The following is a 26,433-nucleotide window of genomic DNA, read 5'->3' as shown; positions in this document are numbered from 1 at the left end:
CAAATTCTCTGAGTGCAGAGATTTTTCCAACAAGGAGTAATAAGGAACTCACTCACTTTTTCACTCAACAAAACTGGCTGAATCCTTATTGTAAACTGAAAATGAAGTCTCCAGTCGTGTCTGACTCTGCGACCCCGTGGACTGCAGCCTACCAGTCTCCATCCACGGGATTCTCCAGGCAAGAATACTGGAGTGGGTTGCCATTTCCTTCTCCATATTGTATATTAGGCACTGTGTATTTGGTCTAGCTTTCAAAACTCAGTTTAAAACGTTGTGCAAGCATGAAAATGGGAGAAAGGGCCTCTCTCATTTTTACGTCCAGTTCTCCAGCAACTCTCGCCCAGACACTTCAACCGTAGGCCTGGTTCGCGATTCCCTCCTCCCCTAAGGCAGAGCCAGTAGGGATCCACCCTCCGCTTTCCGCCTAGGCCCAACCCTCTCCAGGTGTCTAAACCATCCCTAAGTCCCTAGGGCACAGCCCTCAGGTGACCCGTCCAGGGATACGCCCCCCACGCCTCGGTCGGTCCTTGCCAGCCCCGCCTTCTTGCTCCCTCAGACTCCTCCTCCCAAGCGCTGGCGCGGGTCCACCCGTTCCGAGCTCGCTAGTTCCCGCGCTCCGAGCCGGACAGTACCTGGAGGCCACTCCGCTTGTTCCAGGTGAAAATGGACCCTGGGTACCCGCTCAGAGCCAAGAGCAGTTCGTGGATCATTCCCACGGCGGACCTCGAGTCCCTATATCCGTCGCACCCTCCTCCAGAGCCTCAGCTGGAGACCAAGAAGGCGAGCGCTCCCTTCTCTATGCGCGCACAGGTCTCCGGGACGCACCGTTCTTCCTGACTTTACCCGCCGAGACAACTGCAGGGGAGACAGGACTGAAAGCAGCCAGCGCGCCGCGTCCCGGAAGTGCGCCGAGCTCAGCAGGGCCCACTCGCCGGCTGCAGCCGGTGCCCCGCAGGAGTCGCGGGAGCAGCCCTTGCGCATGCGCCTTTGGCTCCCGAGGCACCAACTCGGACTTCCGGTTTGGAAGCTGGACTGGGAGGCTGGCGAGCCCGGGCTGGAGCCAGACCCTGACTGGGTGAGGCTGGCAGGTGGGCAGAGATGCAAGCGGGTTGAGCGATAGCCTGAGAGGAAGAAGCTCTCAGGTGTGTGCCACAGGGTGCCCTCAGGGCGCCTTAGTCCGGTCGGAGGCCTCTGGAGGGACTCATGACGGCTCCGAGAGTGACCTGGCCGGAGGGAACGAAGACAAAGAGGCCGGAACCCCGCACCCGCCGCTCCTAGACCTGAGCTCCGCGCTCGCGAACCTCGGAGCGCCTGGCCACCACCCGAACTCGTCCTCAGGAGACCCATGACTACTGCCCCCTCGGAATTCCTCTCTCCACCAACTCAGTGTGACTCTCCCCAAACCCACCCGGACCTCGCTTCAGGAGCCAAAATCAGCTTCTCTCAATGCGCGAGGTTTCCCGTCAGTAGTTCCCGGATGTTTACTGAGCGCTTACTTTTGCTGTGAGGGAAAACAGAGACCCAGTATTCAGTATTTGATTTTTGTTTGGGGTGGGAATTGGTAGTGGTGGAGTCTCAGGGAGAGGGGCGGGCTGTGAGGGCCTGGGGAAGGACGGCGGAGATCAGCTGCGACCCGCTGGACAGAGGCTTTTTGTTACCTTCAGCAGAATGGTGACCTGCCTTTAGAACCTCCCGAGCTCCAGGTCTCCCAAATGGTTCGAATTCACTGGTCAGGGGAGCTCCATGGGTCAGATTTGGGGGCGGTGGAAGAGTAGACAGTACTTTCTATCCTTTGCTGCTTCTCCGGGCTGCCCTGGATGTTGCCCAGAAATGCAGCCTTTGAATGGTCTCTCACCGTCTTGCTCAGTTTTGACTTCCTGACCTGAAGCTGGTGCTACCTCAGGTGACCACTTGGAGCATATGGGCAGTCAGGCCAGCTCTGGCAAGACCCTAGACATATATTCCTTCTGATAGTGCCATCTCTCTCTGCCCTAGGAGGAAACTGCTTACAGAGAGAGACTCATCTGCAGGTGATTCTCCAAGGACATGGGAAGATGGGTGTAAGCCCTGGAACCTAGACCTTTAAGTGAAGGGAAGCTGCTTCCTGCTGTGAACCATGGCCAAACCCACCCTGAGAGGGAATGGCTCTAACTCTGAGGCCTTCCGACAGCGCTTCAGGAAATTTCATTATCAGGAGGTGGCTGGGCCCCGGGAGGCTTTCAGCCAACTCTGGGAACTCTGCTGTCGTTGGCTAAGGCCAGAGGTGCGCACCAAGGAGCAGATTGTAGAATTGTTGGTGCTAGAGCAGTTCCTGACCGTCTTACCTGGGGAGATCCAGAACTGGGTACAAAAGCAATGTCCAGAAAGTGGAGAGGAGGCAGTGACTCTGGTGGAAGACTTAGAAAGAGAGCCTGGAAGACCTGGACGTTCGGTGAGCAGGGTGGGGGAATTCAGAAGTATGTGACTGGGAAGGGGCAGGATAAAAGGCCAAATTAAGGCACAGTCTCCATTAGATGCTCCTACTTCTGGTCCTTCAAAAGGTAACTTTTTCAGACAGGTTATTGGGAGATGCCACCTGAATGTAACTTTTCAACATAATGAGAGGGGAATCCTTTTTTAGTGTGGAATTGGGTTTACTATTTTGTTCTGGAGTTCCAGCTGCTCTAAGCTAACAGTAATGGAGTAAGAAAGACCCTTGTTCTATTAACCAACCCCCTACCACCACCCCAACCCTAGCCATGTCCCAAAAGGATGATCTCTTTTGGGATATTAACTAGACTCCTCTGGGAATACCCCTCATTATGACCTTGCAGTGACAATTCATGGGGGTTGTTTCCAGGTCACAGTCTCTGTGAAGGGGCAGGAAGTGCGCTTGGAGAAGATGACACCCCTGAAATCATCACAAGAGTTATTAAGTGTTCGGCAGGAGTCAGTGGAACCCCAGCCCAGGGGTGTACCCAAGAAAGAGAGGGCAAGAAGCCCAGACCTGGGACCACAGGAGCAGATGAACCCAAAGGAGAAGCTCAGACCTTTTCAAAGGAGCGGTGAGGAGTAGATTCATGTGGGAAGATAGGATGCCGTTCTAAGTTGGGAAGTAGGGTTGGGAGCTGTGAGTGGGAAATGGATTTCAGGAATGAGTGGAAATGGAGCATGCAGCTGTTGGGGACCTCCTGAAGGCAAGTAGCTTAGCTCTCTGTTGCGATAAGTACTCTTATACTTCCTCTTTTGATAAGTCTGCCAGAGAATGGCTCTCTATAGTTTTTACCAGGACTTGGAATTTCTTTTCTCCTGGTAATGACGACACTAAGTCTGAATTTTCTAGATAAAAATTATTTTCTATACTTGGCTTATCTTCCCTTTAGTCATTTTCTTTCTCCATATTAAACTAGATTTGTTTAAGCTTTTCCCCAGAAGCTCCATTCTTCAGAGCTAGCAAGTTTTTGTTACTGTCCTTTGGAAAATTCTTCAAACATCGTGTTAATTGTGGAGAATTAAATTATATATATTACTCCAGTGAGGGTCTGGCAGGTAGAGGCAGACTAAGAATTTTACTTCAGAATTTCATTATACTTTCTTTCAGTATAACTCAACTAATGATTATCATTCACCTGATACTCCCAGGTCTCTTCCTGATTGTCTTTGTGCCTGGTTCTTATTCTTAAACTTGGTTTTGTGGAACTTGTTTTTCGTCTTTGTACTCTGCTGAGTTCCATGTTGTACGTTGTTTTCCTCGAACACTTCAACTTGTTGAGGTGGTTTTGAATTCTGATGTTATCATCCCAGACGCCAGCCTTCCCAGCCAGGCTGGTAGCGGTCTCTGACTAGTCATCCAGATGCAGTCCCTCAACGCCACTTGCAAAATCGATCCGTTTTGAACACCTACCAACATGCTTAACACCATGAAGGGTACTTGGAACGAGGAAAGGTACCTCTCAGAGAGCCTATAGTATGATTGAGAATGTAAAAGTGAACATAAATATGTGAACTGAACTGTATTCAAACAGTGCCAAACAATGACTTGTTACTCAGTTGTGTGAGTACAATAGGGGTTGAAAGAGTAGGAGACGAAGGAGGGCTGTATGGAAGGCTTCAGGGGGGCACTAATGGGTTAAATTTGCATAGAAGGGAGGGAGTTAAAGGAAAGGCAAGGCAGAGTGGTGAATGTGTGCTGCGTTCTGGAGAGAGGAGTCTGGTATGAATGGGCTGTGCCCATTCATAAATAAAGGAATAAAGGATATATACTGAGGGAAAAGCCTCTAGAAGTTACTGACAAAGTGTGAGAAATGGAACAGTTGAAGACAGTCTCTTCCTTGCAATCACTCTTGAGTTTAATTCTCTAGTCCCAAGTAGAGAACCACAGCTGAGCCTTGAACAACATGAGTCTGAACTGCATGGGTCCACTTATACACAGCGATCTTTCCATAGTAATGACTACAGTACTGTAGTTGGTTAAGTCTACAGACGTGGAGGAACGTGGATACAGAGGGCCTACTGTGAGCTCTGCTCGGATTAACTCCCATGTCGTTGAAGAGTCAGCTCTCTAGGAGGCAGGAGGTGACTGTTTTCAGCAGTGCCAGGACCTGCATACAAGTAGTCAGGAGAGCTAAGCAGTAACTTGGAGCAGAATTACCTGCTCTGAACACACAAGAGGACACTTTCCTCTGTCACCTGGCTCTGGAAAGTATTTCTCATTTTTTGAGGTTTTATGTATTTTCCTCACTTTCTTCAATCCACTGATCTTACTGAAAACATTTTCTTACTTTTCTTTATAAGCTTCTTGGATTAAAAAAAAAGCAAGTCTGAATTCATACTTTTTTATGACCATTCCAAACTATGATATCCTCTGTTTGCTTCCCTGCAAGCAGGATTTCCATGTTCTAAATCCAGCATGGTCTCCAGGTTGGAGCAAGGAGAGCCATGGATCCCAGATCCGGGCTCCAAGGAGAAGGAACTCCGAAGAGGCAGTCACACAGCAGACAGACGAACGCCTGCTGATCTGTTACCATCCAGGAGAGAGCGAAGCAGCTGGGTGGACCAGGATCACTGGGGCTTTGAGGATGAGAAGGTGGCAGGTGTGCACTGGGGCCATGAAGAGACCAGAACTCTCCTCGCAATTCTCAGTCAGCCTGAGTTTTATGAGGCTCTCCGAAACTGTCATCGAAACAGCCAAGTGTACGGGGCTGTGGCGGAGCGGCTCCGGGAGTTTGGGTTCCTCCGGACCCTGGAGCAGTGCAGGACCAAGTTCAAAGGTCTCCAGAAGAACTATCGGAAAGTCAAGAGTGGCCACCCACCTGAGACCTGTCCCTTTTTTGAAGAGATGGAAGCCCTGATGAGTGCCCAGGTCATTGCCCTGCCCAGTAACGGCCCGGAGGCAGCGGCCTCTCACTCTGGCCTGGGAGGCAGTGATGCTGAGACCAAGGAGCCAGAGCAAGAGGGCTGGCACCATGAAGGGGGAGAGGAGGCCACGGCTGAAGAGTCTGACAGTGACGAAGTGGGCCAAGAGGCCACTCCCCAGGACCCTGATAGCTCCACCACACCTGTCCTTTTCCGTAGCCCAAGTGGTAAGCCTTTCTTTTTGGCATTTTAGGATTAGACGGAGGAATTATGAGGTTGGGTGTGGAGTTAGTAAACTTAATGTCACTTGCCAGCTTTGTCACTTAAGAGAATAGAGGTATTTCTCAGTTCTTTATGTATTTCCTTCTCTTGTGGGAAAACCAGTGAGTTAATAGTAAGTAAAGAAAAACATTAAATATTATAAAGAAATACACTCAAAATTCAAGTGAGTCCTGAAAAGGAGTACCATTCCTTCTGTTTCTTTCTTAAAATATATTTTCCTGATTATAAAATCACTGAAGGCTGAGAAAATCTTGGCAGTATAGTATCTTTAAGGAGAAACAGTTTATCTGTTGAGTGCCTTATATGAACTGGTGTTTTATTTTTATCCTCCAAACTCAAGTTTATTATGTGTTCCTTTTTACTTAAAAGAGCATAGTGAAGGACTGTCTAAAGTTGGGAAAACATTTTCTACGTTTCCTCTATGAGATTTGCATCATATATTGGCATTTTAACAGGACCCAGTTTTGCAGCAAGAAATCTTGTTTAACACTCTATTGAAATATTATTTGCCTATGGAACCATCTTTAAATATCACATTATTACTGATGTAATCTGTACAACTAAGCTGTTATGGGAAAAGCACCACATATGAAGCAGGAGGCTTTGTTTCTAATCCTGCCCACTCATCAGCCAGGGGAGCATTTCACAGTTTGTGTCCTCAACTGTAAGGTATGGACAGAGCTAACTCCAAAGCTGCAGTTCTCCTGTGAACACTTATCTATTCCTTCCACGTTTTATTATGTGTTGTTACTTTTGCTCTGTTCTAGTCTTCTTGTCTTGTACTTTTTCCTTTAAAAAAAAAATAATTCTCTTTCCCTTTTTGTCACTGGAATAAATTTAGGTAAATCACAAACATGGCCCATGTGCTAGTTGCTATTACTTTCTTTATCTGTGTTCTTTTTGTCTTTTTCCACTGCTTTTTCTCTGTCTTCCAATTATTTCCCTGTTGCTTCACTGGCAGAGAGTGGAGGATAATGGAAGCAATGTCATTGCCACCTGGCTCTCAAGTGGGAGGAGAGCTCTTGGAACCTCCCTTCCCTTTAGCTTGAGGGACCTTCAGGGAGCAGAGTCTCTTAGTCATCCTGATGAAGTTCTGCCCATGTTGGGGACCAGGAGGTGCTCAATGCTCTGCTTCCTTCCTCCTCCTGGCTCTGCCAGTCCTCTGCTACTAAGGAGAAGGTGCCTGACCACAGGTTCTTATCTTGTACCCTTCAGGCCTTTGCTATTGTTGGGCTGGCTTTTTGAGACTGTGGCCAGGTGAAGAAGGGCCATAAAAGGGAGTGCATTAGGCAGCAGTATGAATCTGAAAAAGACTGTTCCTTGGGATTTTGAGACACTCTTTGGGAGACTTAATTTATAAGGAAGTAGGGCTGGTAGGAAAACATTGATCAGAGAATTTAAGGATGGCTCCTGGCTGACAGTGACTGACTGTAGGTCTTGTAACCAGTTATTTTCTAGTTAGGATCAGAACTCCAGAACTGCTAGAAGAATGGGGAAATGCCTTCTGTACACTTGCCTCAGTGTACATAATGATCACTACTGTGATCAGCTGAAAAGGCCTTTTAAATTGAATGTAGGAGTCAAGGTCTCTGTGAAACTGATATGGACCAGAGAAGCCGGACATCCTGAGAGTCTGCATTGATTTGGAAACGTGAGGTGTTCTTGCCTTCTCACCTAGGAGCCCAAGCTTAGGCGACTTTTCATGATGCAGATGCTAGGACTGAGGAATTGCGGCTATAAAGCCCTGCATTAAGTGGTGCTAAAACTTCTCTTCTGGTGGCAGGTGTGCACTGGGGCTATGAAGAGACAAAGACCTACCTTGGAATTCTTAGTGAGACTCAGTTTTACGAAGCCCTTCGGAACTGTCACCGCAACAGCCAGTTGTATGGAGCCGTGGCTGAGCGGTTATGGGAATATGGCTTCCTCAGGACACCGGAGCAGTGTCGGACCAAGTTTAAGAGCCTACAGACCAGCTATCGGAAAGTCAAGAATGGCCAAGCACCAGAGACCTGTCCCTTCTTTGAAGAGATGGACGCTTTGGTGAATGCCCGGGTGGCTGCCCGGCCCAGTGACGGCCAGGAAGAAGAGACAGCCTTATGCCCCATGCAGGAGACCAGTGAGGCTGAAGCCGAAAAGCAAGCCGAGCTGGCAGTCGAGGCCATAGAAGATGATTCTGAAGATGATGAAGAGGATCCCGAGATACCTCCAGAGGCACTGACCCGTGCTCCAGTCTTATTTCAGAGCCCCAGCGGTAAGATCCTGTTCTTAAGGTAGAAGCAGCAAAGGGGAGGCAGTGGCATCTAGAAGAAAAATTATCAGATTGAGGACCAGGAGAACTGGCCTCTACACCCAATACTCAGGGATTCTTCTCTTTTCTCCAGGTTTCCTGTCTATTTAGGCAGCTTTCCACTTGACTTGCCTCCTCACGCTATAGCATCAATCTGAGATGGCTGCAGACTTTGTAAATGTGCCCTCATCTGCACGTGAGCTGCTCAGTTACTAGCCAGAGTACCTGGCAGGGACTCTGAAAGCTAACATTTCCCAAACAGCATGTCCTGTACACACAGTACATGAAGTTGGGTTTTTAAAGCTCATTCTCATTTCTGCTTTTTCTTCTAGTTTCAGCTTATACACCATCTGTATGCCTGCTTTATTCATATCTATGAAAACCTGATAATCTCTTTCTTCAGACACACTTAACGCAAAGTCTGAAATTTCTGAGGGAACTGACCCTTTGAATCTTATTTACTGTTGAAGAAAAAAAAACATAAAACTTCATTATGGCTTCCCTCCTTGCAGGAAGAATTCTGTTTTTGGAGTCATACATATATATGTATGTGAATATAGACTATGTTATTAGTTGAGTACCTTAAAGCAAGTTACTTAACCCTGTAATTTTGCTTATTTATTAAGACCGGCCTCACAAGATTGATGTAAGTGAAGTACCACAGTGAGGCACCTAGCACGGTACTTGGGCATTTGATAAACAATAGTTTTCTTTTCCAAAATATTCTTTAGATCTGCATTCTCCAAGTGTGCTCCACAGAGCATCAACTCCATGAAGCTATTAACATGTTCCACTAAGTAACAGCTTCTAGGTTTAGGAAATGCTAAGTACCCCTCTCAGAGGCTCATAATTTATAGTCACATATTTAAGTTTCTGAGATTTCAGTTAATATAATGAACCTCCATTTCATGGGTCTAATCCTAACACTGGGCTTCTGGGTAGAAATAGTGCTTTAAGGGGTACATGTTCTCAGATTTAGTCCAGGGAATTGGGATCCAGAGTTTATCTGAAACCTCTGAAAATTCTACAAATTCAAACTGAATTTGCAAACTGAAACTTTCCAAGTATCTACAAATTCTCATAGCCTAGGCCTGGGAAGCCTGGCATTTGGCTCTTAGAGGAATATTAAAGCTTAGTTTGGGCATTAGAGTAGTGCTTTGGAACATCTAGTGATTATTTGTCCATGGGCAAAGAGAAAGTTTCAAAGAGAGAGCACCTACCAAAGTTTCTCTCTCAGAAGGCCTTTTGTTCTTTGAAAGACAACAGGTATCTTTCTACCCTGTTTTTATTCTCAACACATGGAATCTGAGGGTGAAAAGGACTTATGTAGCTCTTCCTCAATATAGAAGTTCCCCAGTTTCCCTGGACATTCTTTTCTTATCCCTTTAGTTACTGGCAAAGAATGTAAACCGTGACAGGCCTGAGATGAGGCTAAAATACAGCATTAGAAAGTGTCTTTCCTGCATAATCATAGTCATGGTTTTATCTTAAATCTGGCAGGTTTTTCTTGGTATACTGAGAGGATTTTCTGAAGATCCCAGATATCCAGGAAAAAGAGTTAAAAGAACATATTCATCAGTTCCCCTGTAGATGAGAAGCATGTGACAGATTACCAAATAGGTTTTAATAGACAGTAGTTATTTAGGACGGAGAAGGCGATGGCACCCCACTCCAGTACTCTTGCCTGGAAAATGCCATGGACGGAGGAGCCTGGTGGGCTGCAGTCCATGGGGTCGCTAAGAGTCGGACACGACTGAGCGACTTCACTTCCACTTTTCACTTTCATGCATTGGAGAAGGAAATGGCAACCCACTCCAGTGTTCTTGCCTGGAGAATCCCAGGGATGGGGGAGCCTGGTGGGCTGCCGTCTTTGGGGTCGCACAGAGTCGGACACGACTGAAGCGACTTAGCAGCAGCAGTTACTTAGGATCTAGAGCTCCCTAATTTTTATGTTAAGTCATCTAATGTGATACTTTACAGTCACAAAATAATAAGTGATAAAATGGGTAACTTAAATTTCTATTCTTATGTTAGGTTTCGAGGCTGGATTTGAGAATGAAGAGAATCTAAAACGGGATATTTCTGAGGAAGTACAACTACATAAGACATTACTTGCAAGGTCTGAAAGGAAAATTCCCCGGCATCTTAATCAAAGTAAAGGCAATGAGAGTGAATGCAGATCTGGAAGACAGTGGGAAAACACGCCGGGAGAGAAAAAAGGAAAACCAACATTCCCTGAAAGTTTAGGTAAGGTCCCAAGTCATCAGAGACCTTACTTGGGAGAGAGACCCTATAAATATCTGAGATACAGCAAAAGCTTTGGTCCAAACTCCCACCCTGTGCATCAGCTAGCCCATCAAGTGGAAAATCCATATAAATGTGCCGATTGCGGGAAAAGCTTCAGTCGGAGTGCTCGCCTCATTAGACACCGGAGGATCCACACTGGAGAGAAACCTTATCAATGTCTTGACTGTGGGAAAAGTTTCCGTGACAGCTCCAATTTCATCACCCACAGAAGAATCCACACAGGAGAGAAACCGTATGAGTGTGGTGAGTGTGGAAAACGCTTCAATCAGAGCTCAAGCCTTATCATTCACCAGAGAACCCACACAGGAGAAAAGCCCTATCAGTGTGAAGAGTGCGGGAAGAGTTTCAATAACAGCTCTCATTTCAGTGCACATCGGAGGATACACACAGGAGAGAGACCCCACGTGTGTCCCGACTGTGGGAAGAGCTTCAGCAAGAGTTCTGACTTACGTGCACACCACAGAACCCACACTGGAGAGAAGCCCTACGGGTGTCAAGACTGTGGCAAGTGCTTCAGTAAAAGTTCCGCTCTTAACAAGCACCGAGAGATCCACACACGAGAGAAACTTCTGTCACAGCCAGCACCTAAGTAAGCCCTTGAGGATCTATGAGAAAAACAGCCTCATTACATGTATTGAAATTGTTTGGAAACAGTTCTCCAGTAGTGAGATCCATCTCCTAATCTGTGCCCAACTAGTTAAGCAAACAGTCTAGAATTTACCCCACTGCTTGTTCCTGTGTTTCTCTCAGATCTAGAGTAAGAATGAAAGAAAGATTCGTTCCCTCTCCTTGCTTGTATTGACGGTAACACCCTTTCCTCTCAGAGCCTGAGTTGTTCCCCTAACAGAGAGGACACAGTAGCAGATCCTGTGAATCTGATGTGTACTCTTTACTCATCACATTATTCAGTTGCATTTCAACTAGAAAAACCCACACTGCAGCATTTCATGGAGAAGTAGTGAGGATTCTCACTGAATGGGTCTAGCTCTTTATACAGTAATGGAAATGCAAAGAAGAATGATTTTTTTTCCTGCTCACTTAAGTCTGTGCTCAGAATGATATACTTATCACACACACTCCTTTACCTTAAAGAAGGAGCCTTTAAGCGTCCAGTCTGGTTCTGACCTATAAACCATTTTGTCAAGAATCTAGGTGTGCCATACGGGGGAAGAGTGTAAACCTCATATAAACAGAGAGTTGTGAACCCTGGATTTCTTACTGTCTTCAAAGCCCCAGAAGCTTTGGAATAGAGTAACGTTGTATTTACAGCATCTAGTGTGATTTTTTTCTGGTCTGTCTCATCTAAAAGTTGTCTGTCCCTTGTGGTCCAGAAGCCCAAAGAGGAAGGCAAGTGGATGCAGTAGTAGGGAAAGCACCTAGAACTGCCAGAGGGACTGCCATAATCCACACACCCTAACACCTGGGTGAGTGTCACGCACCCTGTGGACACAATACTAATGTGCGATGAGCAGAAGCCACTGGCCATGTTCCCACAGACTGGGAAAACAGACAACTTTGTGCCAAAAATTCTTTACCCTAATTGTAAGGAGGACAGATTATCTTTGGTCAGTGGAGTTGACAATACTTACACACACACACGCACACATATTCAACTGTATACATCTATTTTTAAAAGCAGCTCTTCAAACAAGTGTAATTCTGATACCATAAAGATGGTATTGAATTAACTGCCCACATATTCACAGTAGTATGAGCCTGTACAGCACAAGTTAAACAGACCCCGTCCTTGTCCTTACAACCTACAACAGATGACACTGACAGGAACAAATGGTGCACACGTACAGCTACAACGGTTTTAGAGAAATTTAGAAAGCTAGGTAGTAACACTATGCATAAACGTTAAGGTCTAAAGCATTAGAGTTTGGGGGAAAAATGAGAGGTATTTCCTTCTCTTTAACCAGGAAGGTTTCATGAAGCAGGAAGTGCTCAGAGGGAAGGTTTACTGGGCAAGATGAACTTTCCAAAACTAATTGTAAAACTGCATGCTGAATGAGTGAAAAATGGGAAAACTGGGGAGCAAGGGAACAGAGGGCAAAGGACAGACTAAGGAAGGTGAGACAAAGCTCAGAGCAGCACAGAATTTGAGGGGTACCATGATAAGGGCTGTGCAGGGGGCAGAGAGGGACTTGCTTCAGCTGAAACGTGGAGTGCCAGGAAAATCACGAACGGGCTTCCATCCCCCAGAATATTAATATATCGGGTCCTGTGCTGCACTTACTGATGAGGCAACAGCTGACTGGCACTGGGTAAGAAAGATGAGAAGTTTTAGGGGACTAGCTCCTATGGGAGACAAAGGTCAGGAACCAGTATCCTGAGAGAAGATATTTCGATTGGCAGGTCAAAGGAAAGAAGATGCCCAATGGCTAAGGTCAGATAAGTAGCCCTGTCACAGTCACATTAATGAGCTCTCAGATAGGAATGAGATCTGGGAGAGAAATGGGGAGATAGGATATTCTAAAATCCATAGCTTACTGTGGTAGACAGTAATGATGTCTACCAATGATGAATTGGAGTTCTGGTGCTGAGGCAATTTCCTGAGTCTTAGGAATTAAGGGGAGGTGGTATCTCAGTTACGTTGCCTAAACAGACAGGGAGAGAACAATAAATACCAGTATAAAGCAATGCCTCAGGATCTGAGATAGTTTAGGAAGTGTGCTGTAATGTTTTTTAAAAATGAGAGTACTGTGTTCAGTATGTCTGTGTATAGTCTTGTGGAAAAAGCACTGGTTGTGGTATCAACAGATATGAATTCTGGTTCCAGATGTCTTACATGTAAGTCAACCTGCCTCCATTTCCCTTTGTGTGAAGCAGAACAATGTTTACACCTTAATTTGCCTCTCAGGGATACCAAGTTAATAAAAATTATAAAGTGCCCAGTGGTTCTTCAAGTGCTTTTTTTAAAAATGTATATATGCAAAGTATGATTAAGTCATTCCTGGGAAGAAAAGATAATCTTTACTTGCTTTTTTTGGCTCCCTGTGTGGGGCTGCTACAAGTATGCCTGTCTAAATCTTTATGTTCCAGGCTGAAAAACAAATTAGAATGTGGTTAAAAGACAAATCAGAATGAAAATTCTTCCTTAGTATCTGTATCCATATCCTTTAGGACAATCCATTGGGACCCATTATAATTGGGCATGGAGAATGAGTCTATCTTAAAAGACCCAGGACCAGCCCTCCAATCTCCAGATGAAGAAAATGTGCAAAAAGAATAAGACAAAGGCAAAATTCTTACCTGGGAAAACCCAATCTTATCTCAAACTAACTCACAAACCATTGTCTGCCACTCTTGAGGATGGATGAAGCAAGAAATAATACATAGCCTTCTGACATCCTAGGAGAAGCCAAGCCTACTGCTGGGAGAGCAAGAGGATCTGTGCATCCCTCCCTGTAATTCCTGTAAGACCGTGGGGACAGACTGGGTAGCGTGTGCAACAGAGAAAGCAAGAATATCCTAGCAGGGGCTGGACAGTCATGTCTGCTCTCATCGGCTGTTTTCCTTGTGCTATTCTTCCCCCACCCCCATGCCGTCCCTTCTTCCCTTTACTGTTTATTCTCTGTGGCCAACGCCATACGACTTAATACACACATATGCATAGGTTCCCCGGTGGCTCAGAGGTTAAAGCATCTGCCTGGAATGAGGGAGACCTGGGTTCGATCCCTGGGTCGGGAAGATCCCCTGGAGAAGGAAATGGCAACCCACTCCAGTACTCTTGCTTGGAGAATCCCATGGAGGGAGGAGCCTGGGAGGCTACCGTCCACGGGGTCGCAAAGAGTCGGACACGACTGAGCGACTTCACTTCATACATACGTTCATATATATACATATATATATGTGTGTGTGTATACATACATATATATAGAGAGAGAACACTGCCATTTCTCTTTTATTGTAACCTAAGTATAGGGCTGTCTTGTCAACTCTATAGGGAACTATTTTTATGGTGACAAAGTGTAAGGAAGGGAAGATGAGATATGAGCACAAAAATGGATCAATTCTCTCGCCATTATTCAACTCAAAATCTAAAATGTATCTTGACTCCAGAAGGATTAATCATGAGAAGGGCAAAGGCAGATCTCAGCAGCTAGCCTGATCTGTCACGAGCATCACTCAAAGGAGGTTAACCCTGGCTACTGGGATTCACAAAAATCCATGGTATGCAGTGTAGCCTGGAGTCCACAGTTCTGGAGAATACCTTTTAAGGGAGTCTGATTAAAGTAGGCACAACAAACCACAGAGCTGTCATCACAAGCTAGACAGATTAAAGGTTTTGGTAACAATCTGTATTCCCTTCTCACCTTATGTAGACTAGCAGTTCCAAAACTTTTCCTGATGAGAACCTACTTTGATTTTCTTGAAGTTTCATGATCTCTAGTGAAGAGGGACTGTTAAGGCAAAACCATTGCTAGAATGGGGAGCTCAGTGTGCAGCAGCATTCGGGTCCCTTCCTGAAAGCAGCATGGAGGTAAGCCATGGACAACCTCAGAGCCTTCAGGCGGTTTAAGACAGATTTACTGAGCACCCACCATGAGAAAGGTGCTGGTGTCGGAGTCCGCAGCACTTGGCTGCTATGGTTCCAAGGGAGGAGCCGCTTACTAAGTGGGATATGGCAGGGAGATCTAGGTTGTAAAACACACTCAAAAGTATTCACCTTGTTACAGCTTAAAAATGGGGCTTCAGATGACTCCACTTCTTCCTCAGGTCAGCCTTGGTGCTGTCAGAAGCAAAGATGTAGCTGATGGATTCATAAGACAGATCCCACACCTGAGACTGGGTCAGATGAAATGTTTCAGCCACCAGCTGGTACTCTTGAGAAAGGCGTGTTGCAAAAACACCCTTATCATCAGTCTGTCAATGTAAGAAAGTTTCAAAATGAACGAGGAAATGACTGTTAAAAAAAAATAACAACTCTCAACTTTTGTTGAGAGTATTTTCCTATTTACCATGCTTTTAAGAGTCTAAACAGGGGCCTACAAATGTATCCAGGCACGTTTGTTACTGAACAGTCTTCTTTATCCTTTTTAAGAACATAAACCACCAGAGTAGTGGCTCTCAACCATGGCTGCATGTGCAAATCACCAAGGGAGCTTTTAAAATGCATCTGTGCCCAGGACTCAGCCCCGATCAATGAAAGCATTATCTCAAGAGGTGGGTGTTGGGCATCGGTACTGTCGTTCCCCCCAGGTCCTGCCCAGGACCTTCCCCCGCAGAGCCAAACCACAGTCACACCTTTGCAGCCTCTCACACTCCCCTCCTCTCTCACTCCTCCACTTGGGCACCACCCCTGGCATGCAACGCAGCCAGCTAGACAGTGAACGTCTGACCTACAGCAACTCTGGGACTAAAAGGGAGCAAAACGCCTTACACAGATCACAGCAGGATGGGCAACGCTGTACCAGAATCCAAAGTGATGTTGGTCGTAAGCTGGAACTGTCTGGCTTTTGACGTTGGAGGTCAAACAGAGTTCTAGAACGAGGTGGGAATGGAAGAAGTTTCTAATTAAAAGATCTATTAGTAGAGACATGAGAAATCTTCCCAAGCTATGCTCATTTTTAGTAGCTGGCCTTTTCTTACATGTGAAAACTGCCATGTGCTGCGGTTTACAGCAGCTACTGTACCAGACGGGGAATTAGTGTCCCCTTCACAATCATGTGCTCCCCCCTTTCTTTTACGAAAAAGGAGAGGAAAGAGGAGCATGATAAGCCAGTCACCATGACAAATGCAGGGAAGCGTGAGAGGGGAGTAGATGGAATCTTCACAGGGCTGCTGCACTTCTTCCACAGTGGAGGCTGAAGTAGAGGTTAGGAAAACAGTAGCAATGCTTGAGGGCTGCATGTTACAAAACTCCAAGAGTGGAAATGGACCTTTTCCATGAAAAGAAAGGTCTCAACTCCTTCCATTCACTGCCTCCTGCAAAGAAGTCTATCTTAAGAATGACTTCTGTGATTACAAAACTCCTGCCTTGAGATGCTGTGTCCGGCTCTCCAGCCAGAGTGAAATGCTTCGCTGACTTGATTGATGGCATCCATTCCTTTCAGTGAGGCGGCTGCGACCCAGGGCCACTCAGTCCCAGGAATGGCAAACCCAACCTGCCCCTGCTGATTGCAGAGCCTGGACACCACTCCAAGTAAGATCACTAGGCAAGTGGTTTCCAAGATTCTTTACCTTTGTGGATGTTTAAAAATTTCTTTACTAAAAAGAAAAAAAAAATCTCACCCATTATGAATTGCTGAAAAACTCTCTACATTAGTCAAAAAACCACACCCACAAAAGTGTTACGACAAACTGTTAAATTTGTAAGTTCGGTGAATTCATCATTCAGTAAAAAGGTGTTCAGCCACCTGCTTTTTTCCCTCATCAGAAAGGCCTTCCCCAACCATCCAATCAAAAGTGCTTAGCTTATCACTATTCTACCAGCCTGTTTAATTTTCTGAAAAGAACTTATCACTGATATTTTCTTGTGTATTTGCTTACTGTCTCTCTTACCCATGCTAGAATATAAGTTCCTTGAGAAAGAAACATTGTCTATTTTTTTACTGCTCTATTCCCAGCAATTGGAATAGTGACTGGAAGAGAGTAGGCACTTCATAAATATTTGTTGCTAAATAAAAATAGCTCCTGGTATATACATGCGGACAAGCATGTGATGTTAACAGACATAAAAAAGTATACTTGGAATTTTGCAGACGTCTTAATCTTTAAATATATGTTATACATTTTCACAACATAAGTAAACAGGTTAAAGTCATTCCAAAATGATAGATGACCCTTATTATATATTATATATATTATATATATATATAAAATTATATATTATTCAATATAATACTGAGTTCCAGGAACTGGGGAATGCAGCAGTGAGCAAGACAGACAAGGGCCCTGCTCTCATGGAGCTTTTATACTCTAATGGGAGCTATTAATAAAATTTCCAGTTACTTAGATAAGGTTGAGAAAGCATCACTTCATTTCTAAATGATATCTATGTATTTAGAACAGTGCTTCTCTACATATGGATGGCAAACTGCAGGTGGGGGAGGAAGGGTCAGAGAGTTGCCTGGAGGACCTGAAGCCTTACCGAGCGGTATCTGGTGTTGCCTCACAAAGTCCACCAGATCCGGGGATCCTTCCTCGGAGGAGCTGAGAAATGTCCCATGCCCAATTCGGTCAGGAAACAGGTTCAGGAGTACTTGTGTTTCTGTTTTTTGGTTTGGAATCTCAAAAAAAAAGAAGGAGAAGAAGGCATCAATAACGTCTTTCAGTGGCTCTTAAAAGTACTTCTTCTTTGCCTTTGATCTTCCCGTTCATTTCCCAATATTCTTCTGGATTCATTTCAATGATAATAATAACTAGAGAGCCAACAGTTATTGACTTTTACATACATTCTGCTTTAAACCTCACAAGAATTATACAACGTATTAAGACAAAGAAATCAAAACTCAAAAAGTAAGTGTTCAATAACAAAATCCCACAACTCTATATGCATACGTGTGTTCTGTGTTGTGTACATGTCTTCACACATATTAGAAAAAGAGCTGGAAAAACATAAAAACGAAACTGTTAACAGGATCAACTCAGGAGCAGAACTGAAGGGGACCTTCCATTTTTTATTTATTTACTTCTACTTTATACTATTTCTCTACTCTTCGATTTTCTTCAGGTACATAAAACTTTTGTAGCTAAAAATATAAAGCATTTTAAAGAAAAGCTGTCCAGATATAAAGCATTTTAAAGAAAAGCTGTCCAGATATAAAGCATTTTAAAGAAAAGCTGTCCAAGCTCACAGAGCTAGCATAATGGTAGAGATAAGGGGGAAACCCGGCTCTGTCTGACTCTGGGGCCTAGCCTCCATCCACACAGTGCATTCATGCTTTATCTTGACAAAGCTACCTATGTGCATACCACAACCACCACGGAAATGTGTGTCTAGCTGTGCTCTTCATCTCTTAGATAGACTAAAAGACAAATGACCATAACGTGTTGAAATGAAACGTTTCCCATCCAATGGATCAAATAAGAGAACAGAAACTAAAGTAAGGGCAGGTTCTTACGCTGTGCACAGAACCAGAGGTAACCGGCTTCATGCTGGCTGTTCCGTTACCCTGACCGATGGCTTCAATCTGGCATCGGTTAGGTCAACTAGAGGGTGTCTTGTGTGTGAAGGATCTTTTTGATCAGAGTGTGGAAACATAGATCCTAGACTTTAAGTTCTGCTACTAGATTACTGACTCTCTGCTTGTAGACATGAAAAACACTCAGTACTGACAAGAAGCTCCAATTTTTGCCTCAATCTTTATATCATGACCCCATCTAATACTCAAAATAATCATATGCAGTAAGTAGGTAATATTTCCTGCATTCAAGAAACAATTAAACCCAAATTTATCAAGTTGTATACCTTATTTACAGCTTTTTGTATATTAATAAAAGAAAGCATTAAGTAGGTAGAGTACTGAGGTAAGAAAGCAAATCTACCTATAAAATGGAAAAGTGCAGGAGAGCCCTCGTTTGCCCCTCAGGGACATGCCGGCCAGGGAAGTGACTGTTCTCCAGCTACTGTCCATGCATGACCTGCCCTGCGCTCTTGCTGTCCAGTTGGGACCCATGGGGCACCCGATCTCCCTCTGGATCTTATAAAACGATGATGAGCTACTTCCTTTCTTGCCAGTGTATGTGATACATTCAGGTCCCTTCCCTGCAAGGACAAGCGAGGCAAACTCTGCTTTTCTCAGTGTCAGTTTGCTGATAACAAGGCTGCTGACCAAAATTCATGCATTTTCTCCACCAAGCTGTCATTGAACTGTTCTAAGGATACAACTGTAGCACAAGTCAACAGCCAAGCCTAGGAACTATAACAACATAGAAACCATAACTCCAGGGACTACGGCAAGTTATGCCTTTATCATTATAACTTACACAAAAATATTTCTATTTTCTCTCTAAAAGTGTTTTCCCAAGCCAGGTTTATCTTTAGCCATGTACAAGTGATTATTATTTTCTGTTAATGATTTTCCACTGTAATCTACCCTCTCCAGCCTAATTTTACAATATTATTTACCTCTGAAAGATGAAGTGCCAACTTCAGACCAGATTTTTTAGCTTCTAAAAGAGGTTCCAAGAAGTCTTTTGCTTGTCCTGCCTTGAAGATAAAAGTTAAAATGAGGATCTATGAGTCTAGGCAAACTGAAGAACTGAGTATTCTGTCTCAATAACAAAGGAATAATGGCAGGAAATAAAGTGGCAGATGGACTCATTTGTACATTTTGTTTATAAAACAAAATTAGGGAATTCAAAGCTGGCAAAGCCACTGTCCTTGCCCTGAAGAATCTCAAGTATCAGTGAACCTCAGGTGAATCAGCTAAACTAGATATAACAGTCACCAAATTTTATTTCTGGAAGGTTATCTAGGTATCTAGAGCTAAGGAGAACTCACCTGATTCAGGAACAAGTATGACTGGTAAAGAAAGCTTCTATCAAATGGACGATGAAACAAGGCCAGAACAGCCCAGGTTTAGTTAAAGCCGTAAGAACCAGGTTCACAGGACTCTAATTCAGTGATTTTCAACTGAGGTGATTCTGCCCCTCAAGGGACATTTGGTGACATCTATAAACATTTTTGGTTGTTTCAACTAAGAAGGTGCTCGGATCTATTGGGAAGAGGTCAGGGATGCTGCTAAACATCTTAAAATACACAGGACATTCTCCTACAATAAAAATTCTTTGGCCCAAGATGTCAGTAGTCACAGCTGAGACACCCTGCTTGAATATGACCTTCAAGAAGCTCTAGGCCAGCCTTTTTCAACTGGGGCTTCTGTGAGATAATTAAGCCCTACCCACAGTTAAGCATTAATTAAGCATTAGACATGGACTATAATAAATCAACTCTCTCTATGTATGTAGGATGGTACTAGTTGGATACCATCTTTAGAAAAATGAATAAAATAATCATACTGTCATACAAATCTTTTTTTTTCTTTTCCTTTTTTTAGAGGGCTTACTCTTTCACAGAAACCTGGAGAGCAGTTGCTACGGACATTCTGGTCATCCAGGACAGAACACGGCTTCATCCACACAGGGGGTCTGCTGAACCTCTGGAGAACGCAAGGTGCCCCAAGCTAATCTTTACCCCACAAACTGATTCTATTTTTTAGAAATAAAACATATTTTGGAAAAATAACTTACTGAAGGGTCTCCACTGAGGTCGAGGCCAAGAACTGTATCCTCTGCAGAAAGGAAGAACTCTTCAGCAAGTTTAACAGCCTCCTTGGCCGCTGAAGGGCCACCTCTTCTGTCAATTGATATCAAATACCTTCAATGCAAGAAGAACACAGTTGAAAACGAATGCTGATTGTGAAGATGAAAAAGACAACTCTGAGGATGGCCAGAAGGTACGGCAAGCTACCTGCGATGTATCTTATTGCAGAAGTACAGCCTGAATGACTTGAGAGCTTACTTTGCCAGAGGGAGTGAAACATAAATTTCTAAACAGCACCAGATATCTAGTTACCACTCAAACTTCTGATTATTTCATGTTTTTGTTGTTGTTGTTGTTGTTGTTCATGTATTTGTTTTTTGGTCTGTTCAGTTCAGAATCCAACTTAGGTCCACACATTGTTTTGGTCAATGTGTCCCAAGTCTCTTTTAATCCACTGCCACTTCCCGCCCCTCCCCCACTCTCCACCTCACACCTCTCCCCAGCCTCTCTTCTTGAATTTATTTGAAGAAACCAGATCATTTGTTCTGTAGAGTTTTCCACAGTCTGATTTTGCTGACTGAATCCCTATGTTGCTAACATGTTCTCCTGTCTCTTGTATTTCCTACGGATTGGAAACTGGATCCAGTCTAGAGGCTTAATCACATCAAATTCAATACTGAGGCAAGAGGAATTAATAGGCGGTGGTTCCTTCATCAGAAGGCTTAGATCTCTTATTTCATTAAGGGTTACAAGACTGGTAATATTCTAACATGTACCCAATAGCTGATACAAATTATATCAACATATATTAAAAAATAAACAAAATTATTTGATTATTGAAGTTAAATAGTTTTATATACATTTATTGGCCATTTCTATGTTTTCTCTTCTGAATTCTTGTCTTTTGCCTGTTTTTGTTTTTTAATTAGGGTATCAGTCTAGTTAAGTGTAACTGAGAGATGTTATAGACAGATTTTATAGCCAGAATGCCAGCTAGCTTTCTTTCTTTTCTTCCGTCAAGGACTTAATGAGCCCTAATTATGTGCCAGCTCTAAGTACTGGTGAATCAAAAGACAACGTCCCTGGCCTCACTGAACTTACATTCTAGTGGGTGAATGTGTATATATATACATAAAACAAGAAAATTTCTAATTTTGTTAAGAGGAGTGTCATAAAGGAAATAAATGGAGTAACTAGAAGATGTGGGGAGGCATGTTAGATAAGGTGGTCAAGGAAGGCCTCTCTGAGGAAGTGACAGCCACGTGAGACCTGAGGAACAAGAAGCCAGCCGTGTGAGGATATGGTAGAGTGTTCTAGGCAGAAGCAACAGGAACTACAAAAGTGCTGACATGGGACAACAGTCTCGGCCTGTTTGAGGAACAGGGGGAAGGTCAGTGCGTGGTACGTGACCAGTGAAACACACGAAGCTGCTGAAGTGAGAAAGGCAGCACGTGGGACCTTGCAGGCCCCAAGAAGTCTGGGTTTTTGTTGAAGAGCCACGGGAAGCCACACTTCACTACAGCAACAGGACTCAGAACTTTATTGCCACAGGTAAAAAAATTCAAAACTGTATTCTCAACTTTAAACAATGAAGTTCTTGACCTTTTTTCTATTATAAGATAAAAGTCAGTTATTGGTTGATTTATAAAAATCTGTTATACCCATGCTCAGAGTAAAACTGTCACATTCTAGTATTTTCAGTGGTGACCACTAAGGCACAATGTTTCTTACCTAACATCAATGTCTACATTTTCTTCTTTGGACTGTTTTATACCCTCAAGTATAGATTCCACGTAAGTCTTTTTAGTCATTCCTGGAAAGGACACAAATAAAACATCTGTAAAGAGATCATCAACAATTTCATCCTTCAACAATCATATTCCTATATGAACAATTACATTTCACTTTCTGTGTGATAAGTGTATGGTTACAGATGAGTTATGGATGTGTGTGCATGCTCAGTCACTCAGCCATGTCAGACTCTTTGCAACCCCATGGACTGTAGCCCCCCAGGTTCCTCTGTCCATGGGATTAGCCAGGCAAGAATACTGGAGTAGGTTGATTCCTCTTCCAGGGATCTTACTGACCCAGGGGTCGAATCTGTGTCTCTTGCATATGCAGGCTTTAGTAAATGCCATTTGTACTTAATGAGCTTCCCTGACAGCTCAGACGGTAAAGAATCTGCCAGCAATGCAGGAGACCTGAGTTTGACCCTGGTTCAGGAGAAGGGGGCGACAGAGGATGAGATGGTTGGATGGTATCACTGACTCAACAGACATGAGTTTGAGCAGTCTTCTGGGAGTTGGTGAAAGACAGGGAAGTCTGGTGTGCTGTAGTCCATGGGGCAGCAAAGAGACACGACTGAGCAACTGAACAACAACACACACACACACACACACACACAATGATATGACTTGGAGACTGAACAACAACAAAAATACAATTCTGAACAGATGAGATGCTACTAGATGTATGTGTATCCTATTCATTCATTTAACACTGTGTTCTGAGCATGTCTTCCTGTCATTAAAGTGTCTTTGCAAATATTTTTCATGGTTACCAAATATTCCATTAAACTTTAACTATTCCCCTATTCTGCACACTTAAGTTAGCATTTCCCTTTGAATCTCCATTTGAAGAGTCCACTAGCACTAATAATCTATAGATTGCTTTTCTCCTTCCCTTTCACGATCCTCACCGGCATAACTTGGAACTGATCCTAAAGTTTAAAAATGTGAAATAAGAATCTTCTGTTCAGGGGGAGCAATAATTGGGAGACTGGGATTGACACATACACATGACTATATGTAAAGTAGATAACTAAAAAATACCCACTGTATAGCACGGGAACTCTTCTCAATACTGTATAATGACCTATGTGGGAAAAAAATCTAAAGAAGAGTGGATATATGTAACTCTTCTCAGTACTCTGTAATGACCTACGTGGGAAAAGAATCTAAAAAAGAGTGGATATATGTATATGTATAACTGATTCACTTTGCTGTATAGCAGAACTAACATGACACTGTAAATCAACTATATCCTAATAAAAATCAAAAATAAAAAAAGAATCTTCTGCTTATCTCATTTCAACACTTACTTTACTATATGTAGTTTAAAATTTCACCCTCTGAATAACGCTGGCTACACATTATCTAGGCACAAGATGATCTGGTCACAAAATGCTAAGCAGGACCCAAAGACATCATAGAATACCTCCTGATGCTGCTCTTATCAGCAGAAAGAGGGCCCTAGGAAGCTTCTCCAGACCATATCCAGATCCATTCATCTCCACCCAGAGAGGTTTTACCACATCACAGCTCGCTCCTGGCCTAAGATACCATTAGTCCCCGAGAAGAGACTGAATAACTTCATCTCAGTGACTGTCATGAAACGCGATTCCACATCCACTCAGGGGCACTGTGTCACAAGCGCTTGCTGCAGGGAACACGAACCAACGTCTATTTAAGAACACAGCCATAAGGAACAAGTGTTCTTTTTTCAGAGTGAGAAGAGCAAACAAGAATAATCTAAATTTTTGCAGCCCTTTTAATTTCCCTTCAACAGATAATACCTGACCTGGTATTTTAACTTACGAATAACTGACTGACTCATTAATAACATATGTCATTAATGTACATCGGAAGATATGGATCTTTGACCCTACTTTTACAACAGTGTAACGGTAAATGCTGCATACTCTCAACTTTGCAGGCACATGCATGATCAAAGCACGTGAGGGAAAAGATAGACATATGCTGAGAAGCAGCAATAGTTAGATTTTACCTGTAGCATCTTCTCCTCTGGGTGTGCTCCTTAGTTCCAGATACTTGACACCATCATCTGCAAATTCTTTAATGACATCTTTCGTCACCTGATAATAAAAGCAATGCACACAATACTGATAACATTAGTGTAAGGGGCCCAGAGTCGGACACGACTGAAGCGACTTAGCAGCAGCACCAGCAGCAGCAGCAAGGGGCCCAGTGAAAATGCCACGTGCTACAGCTTTATTTCACGCATTAAATGACTTGCAAGGAGTGGTGGCGTCTCCCACACAGTAAAGCAACCTGCTTTTCACACCCCTATTGGAGGCTGTGACAAAACTACCATGTTTCCAACAGCTTCCCTTACCCACCTCACTCTCACATTAAATCCAAATCTGCACAACCCCCCGCCACCTTCTGTTTCTCTTCTTCCCTTTTAACCATTTGTCTATCTCCTAGAGAACAGCAGACTGATAAAACAGAAATGAGGCAAAACTAAAACCAGTAAACCATCTCTGAGTGTACAGTACTGGAAAGTTACATACAGAAATAAGCAGCTAAAATGATTAGGCAGTACTGATGTACCATTTAATGTCATGGCTTCTTATAGACGAAAACATAGGCAGAACACTGGATGACATAAATCACAGCAAGATCCTCTAAGACCCACCTCCTGGAGTAATGGAAATAAAAACAAAAACACGTGGGACCTAATTAAACTGAAACGCTTTTGCACACCAAAGGAAACTATAAACAAGGTGAAAAGACAACCCTCATAATGGGAGAAATTAATAGCAAGTGAAACGACTGACAAAGGATTAATTTCCAAAATATATAAGCAGATCATACAACTCAATATAAGAAAAACAAACAACCCAAACCAAAAGTGAGCAAAAGACCTAAACAGACATTTCTCCGACGAAGACATACAGATGGCTAATAAACAAACAAAAAGATGCTCAACATCACTCATTATTAGAGAAATGTAAATCAAAACTACAATGAGATATTACCTCAAACTGGTCAGAATGGCCATCATCAACAAAATCTACAAACAATAAATGCTGGAGAGGGTGTGGGGAAAAAGGAGCCCTCTCGTACTGCTGGTGGGAATGTAAACCGATACAGTCACTACGGAAGATGGTGTGGAGAGTCCTTAAAAACTAGGAATAAAACTAGCACGTGACCCAGAAATCCCACTAGCAGGCATACACCCTGAGGAAACCAAAACTGAAAAAGACACGTGTGCCCAATGTTCAATGCAGCACTATTTACAATAGCTAGGGCATGGAAGCGACCTAGACGTCTGTCAACAGACGAATGGATAAGGAAGCCGTGGAACATATATACAATGGAATATCACTCAGACATAAAAAGGAATGCATCTGAGTCAGTTCTAATGAGGTGGATGACCCTAGAGCCTATTATACAGAATGAAGTAAGTCTGAAACTAAAACAAATATCACATATTTCTGCATATATGTGGTATCCTCAAAGGTACTGATGAACCTATTTGCAGGCCAGCAATGGAGACGCAGACATAAAGAACGAGATTTATGGACACGGGGTGGGGGAGTGCGGAGCAGGAGAGGGTGGGATGAATGGGGAGAGTAGCATGGAGACATATACATTACCATATATAAAACAGATAGCCAAGGGGAATCTGCTGTGTGACTCAGGGAACTCCAACCAGAGCTCTGTAACAAGCTAGAGGGGTGGATGAGGTGGGAGGTGGGAGGGAAGCTCAAGAGGGAGGGGACATATGTATAGCTATGGCTGATTCATGTTTATGTACAGCAGAAACCAAAACAATATTATAAAGTAATAATCCTTGAATTAAAAATATAAAAAAAAAATAAAGTCATGGCTTAAGGTTCTTATTCACGTTATTTACGGATAAGTTGAACTTTGCAAGAATTTCTTTTGGCAGGGTTAAACTCTCCCCAAAGGTACTTAGGAAGATTCTTTTAGGCAAAGAAAAATTGGTGATAAATTTGAATTAAAAAACTGTATTCAATCTAATAGAAAACTCAACAATCCAAAAATTACTAAATGACCAAGATAAATGATATCTAAAGGCTGAAGGCATGTTTTCCCTCATTGCCATTACCTAACATGTAAAAACCTAGGAGAAAAAAGGACCCGGTTAGAAATACTGTGACAACCAGCCCTAGTTAGTCCTTACAGCTGGTATCCTACGCTTCACCTGCTTTGCCCACACGCACATGGGCACACAGATGCCG

At 43.6% G+C, this 26,433-nt stretch overlaps 3 protein-coding genes across 8 annotated transcripts in view; 1 reads left to right on the top strand and 2 right to left on the bottom strand.

Annotated features, from left to right (window-relative positions):
* Positions 1 to 717, bottom strand: part of TUBGCP4 (tubulin gamma complex component 4) — a 41,651-nt gene extending 40,934 nt beyond the window's left edge. Inside the window, exon 1 of the mRNA XM_061395062.1 lies at positions 633 to 717. Coding sequence (XP_061251046.1) covers positions 633 to 710 — 78 coding nt within the window. The 5' untranslated portion in view covers positions 711 to 717. The remainder of the gene's footprint in view (positions 1 to 632) is intronic.
* Positions 718 to 983: 266 nt separating this feature from the next.
* Positions 984 to 13,104, top strand: ZSCAN29 (zinc finger and SCAN domain containing 29). Of its 4 annotated transcripts, none has more exons than XM_061395059.1 (6): positions 984 to 1,503; positions 1,996 to 2,431; positions 2,840 to 3,044; positions 4,866 to 5,561; positions 7,400 to 7,867; positions 9,938 to 13,104. In XM_061395059.1, exons 2-6 carry the CDS (start codon positions 2,117 to 2,119, stop codon positions 10,801 to 10,803), a joined length of 2,550 nt encoding a protein of 849 aa, XP_061251043.1. In that variant the 5' UTR covers positions 984 to 1,503; positions 1,996 to 2,116; the 3' UTR covers positions 10,804 to 13,104. The 4 variants fall into 4 exon arrangements, with proteins under 4 accessions (XP_061251043.1, XP_061251041.1, XP_061251040.1 ...); XM_061395057.1 differs by having other exon boundaries at positions 984 to 1,531; XM_061395056.1 differs by having other exon boundaries at positions 984 to 2,431.
* Positions 3,366 to 26,433, bottom strand: part of ADAL (adenosine deaminase like) — a 33,864-nt gene continuing 10,796 nt past the window's right edge. For 2 of the 3 annotated variants that reach the window (XM_061395065.1, XM_061395063.1), the window contains 7 exons: positions 24,210 to 24,297; positions 22,155 to 22,236; positions 20,411 to 20,537; positions 19,287 to 19,367; positions 17,307 to 17,445; positions 15,597 to 15,697; positions 14,493 to 15,079 (listed from right to left, as the gene is read on the bottom strand). In XM_061395065.1, coding sequence (XP_061251049.1) covers positions 14,894 to 15,079; positions 15,597 to 15,697; positions 17,307 to 17,445; positions 19,287 to 19,367; positions 20,411 to 20,537; positions 22,155 to 22,236; positions 24,210 to 24,297 — 804 coding nt within the window. In that variant the 3' untranslated portion in view covers positions 14,493 to 14,893. Of the gene's footprint in view, positions 7,917 to 14,492; positions 15,080 to 15,596; positions 15,698 to 17,306; positions 17,446 to 19,286; positions 19,368 to 20,410; positions 20,538 to 22,154; positions 22,237 to 24,209; positions 24,298 to 26,433 lie in introns of those variants that run through there. The other variant, XM_061395064.1, reaches the window with a different exon arrangement.

This window comes from Bos javanicus, chromosome 21 (assembly GCF_032452875.1).
Source record: "Bos javanicus breed banteng chromosome 21, ARS-OSU_banteng_1.0, whole genome shotgun sequence".
Taxonomy (NCBI): domain Eukaryota; kingdom Metazoa; phylum Chordata; class Mammalia; order Artiodactyla; family Bovidae; genus Bos; species Bos javanicus.
The sequence above is the reverse complement of the archived record's forward strand: the minus strand, read 5'-3'. Positions and strand labels throughout refer to the sequence as shown.

Bases quoted from the DNA above. Each gene is read 5' to 3' on its own strand.
- ZSCAN29 (XM_061395059.1), top strand. From the start codon at position 2,117: ATGGCCAAACCCACCCTGAGAGGGAATGGCTCTAACTCTGAGGCCTTC. The intron at 2,432-2,839 runs GTGAGCAGGGTG...GGTTGTTTCCAG, and splicing joins CTGGAAGACCTGGACGTTCG to GTCACAGTCTCTGTGAAGGG. The intron at 3,045-4,865 runs GTGAGGAGTAGA...CCCTGCAAGCAG, and splicing joins CAGACCTTTTCAAAGGAGCG to GATTTCCATGTTCTAAATCC.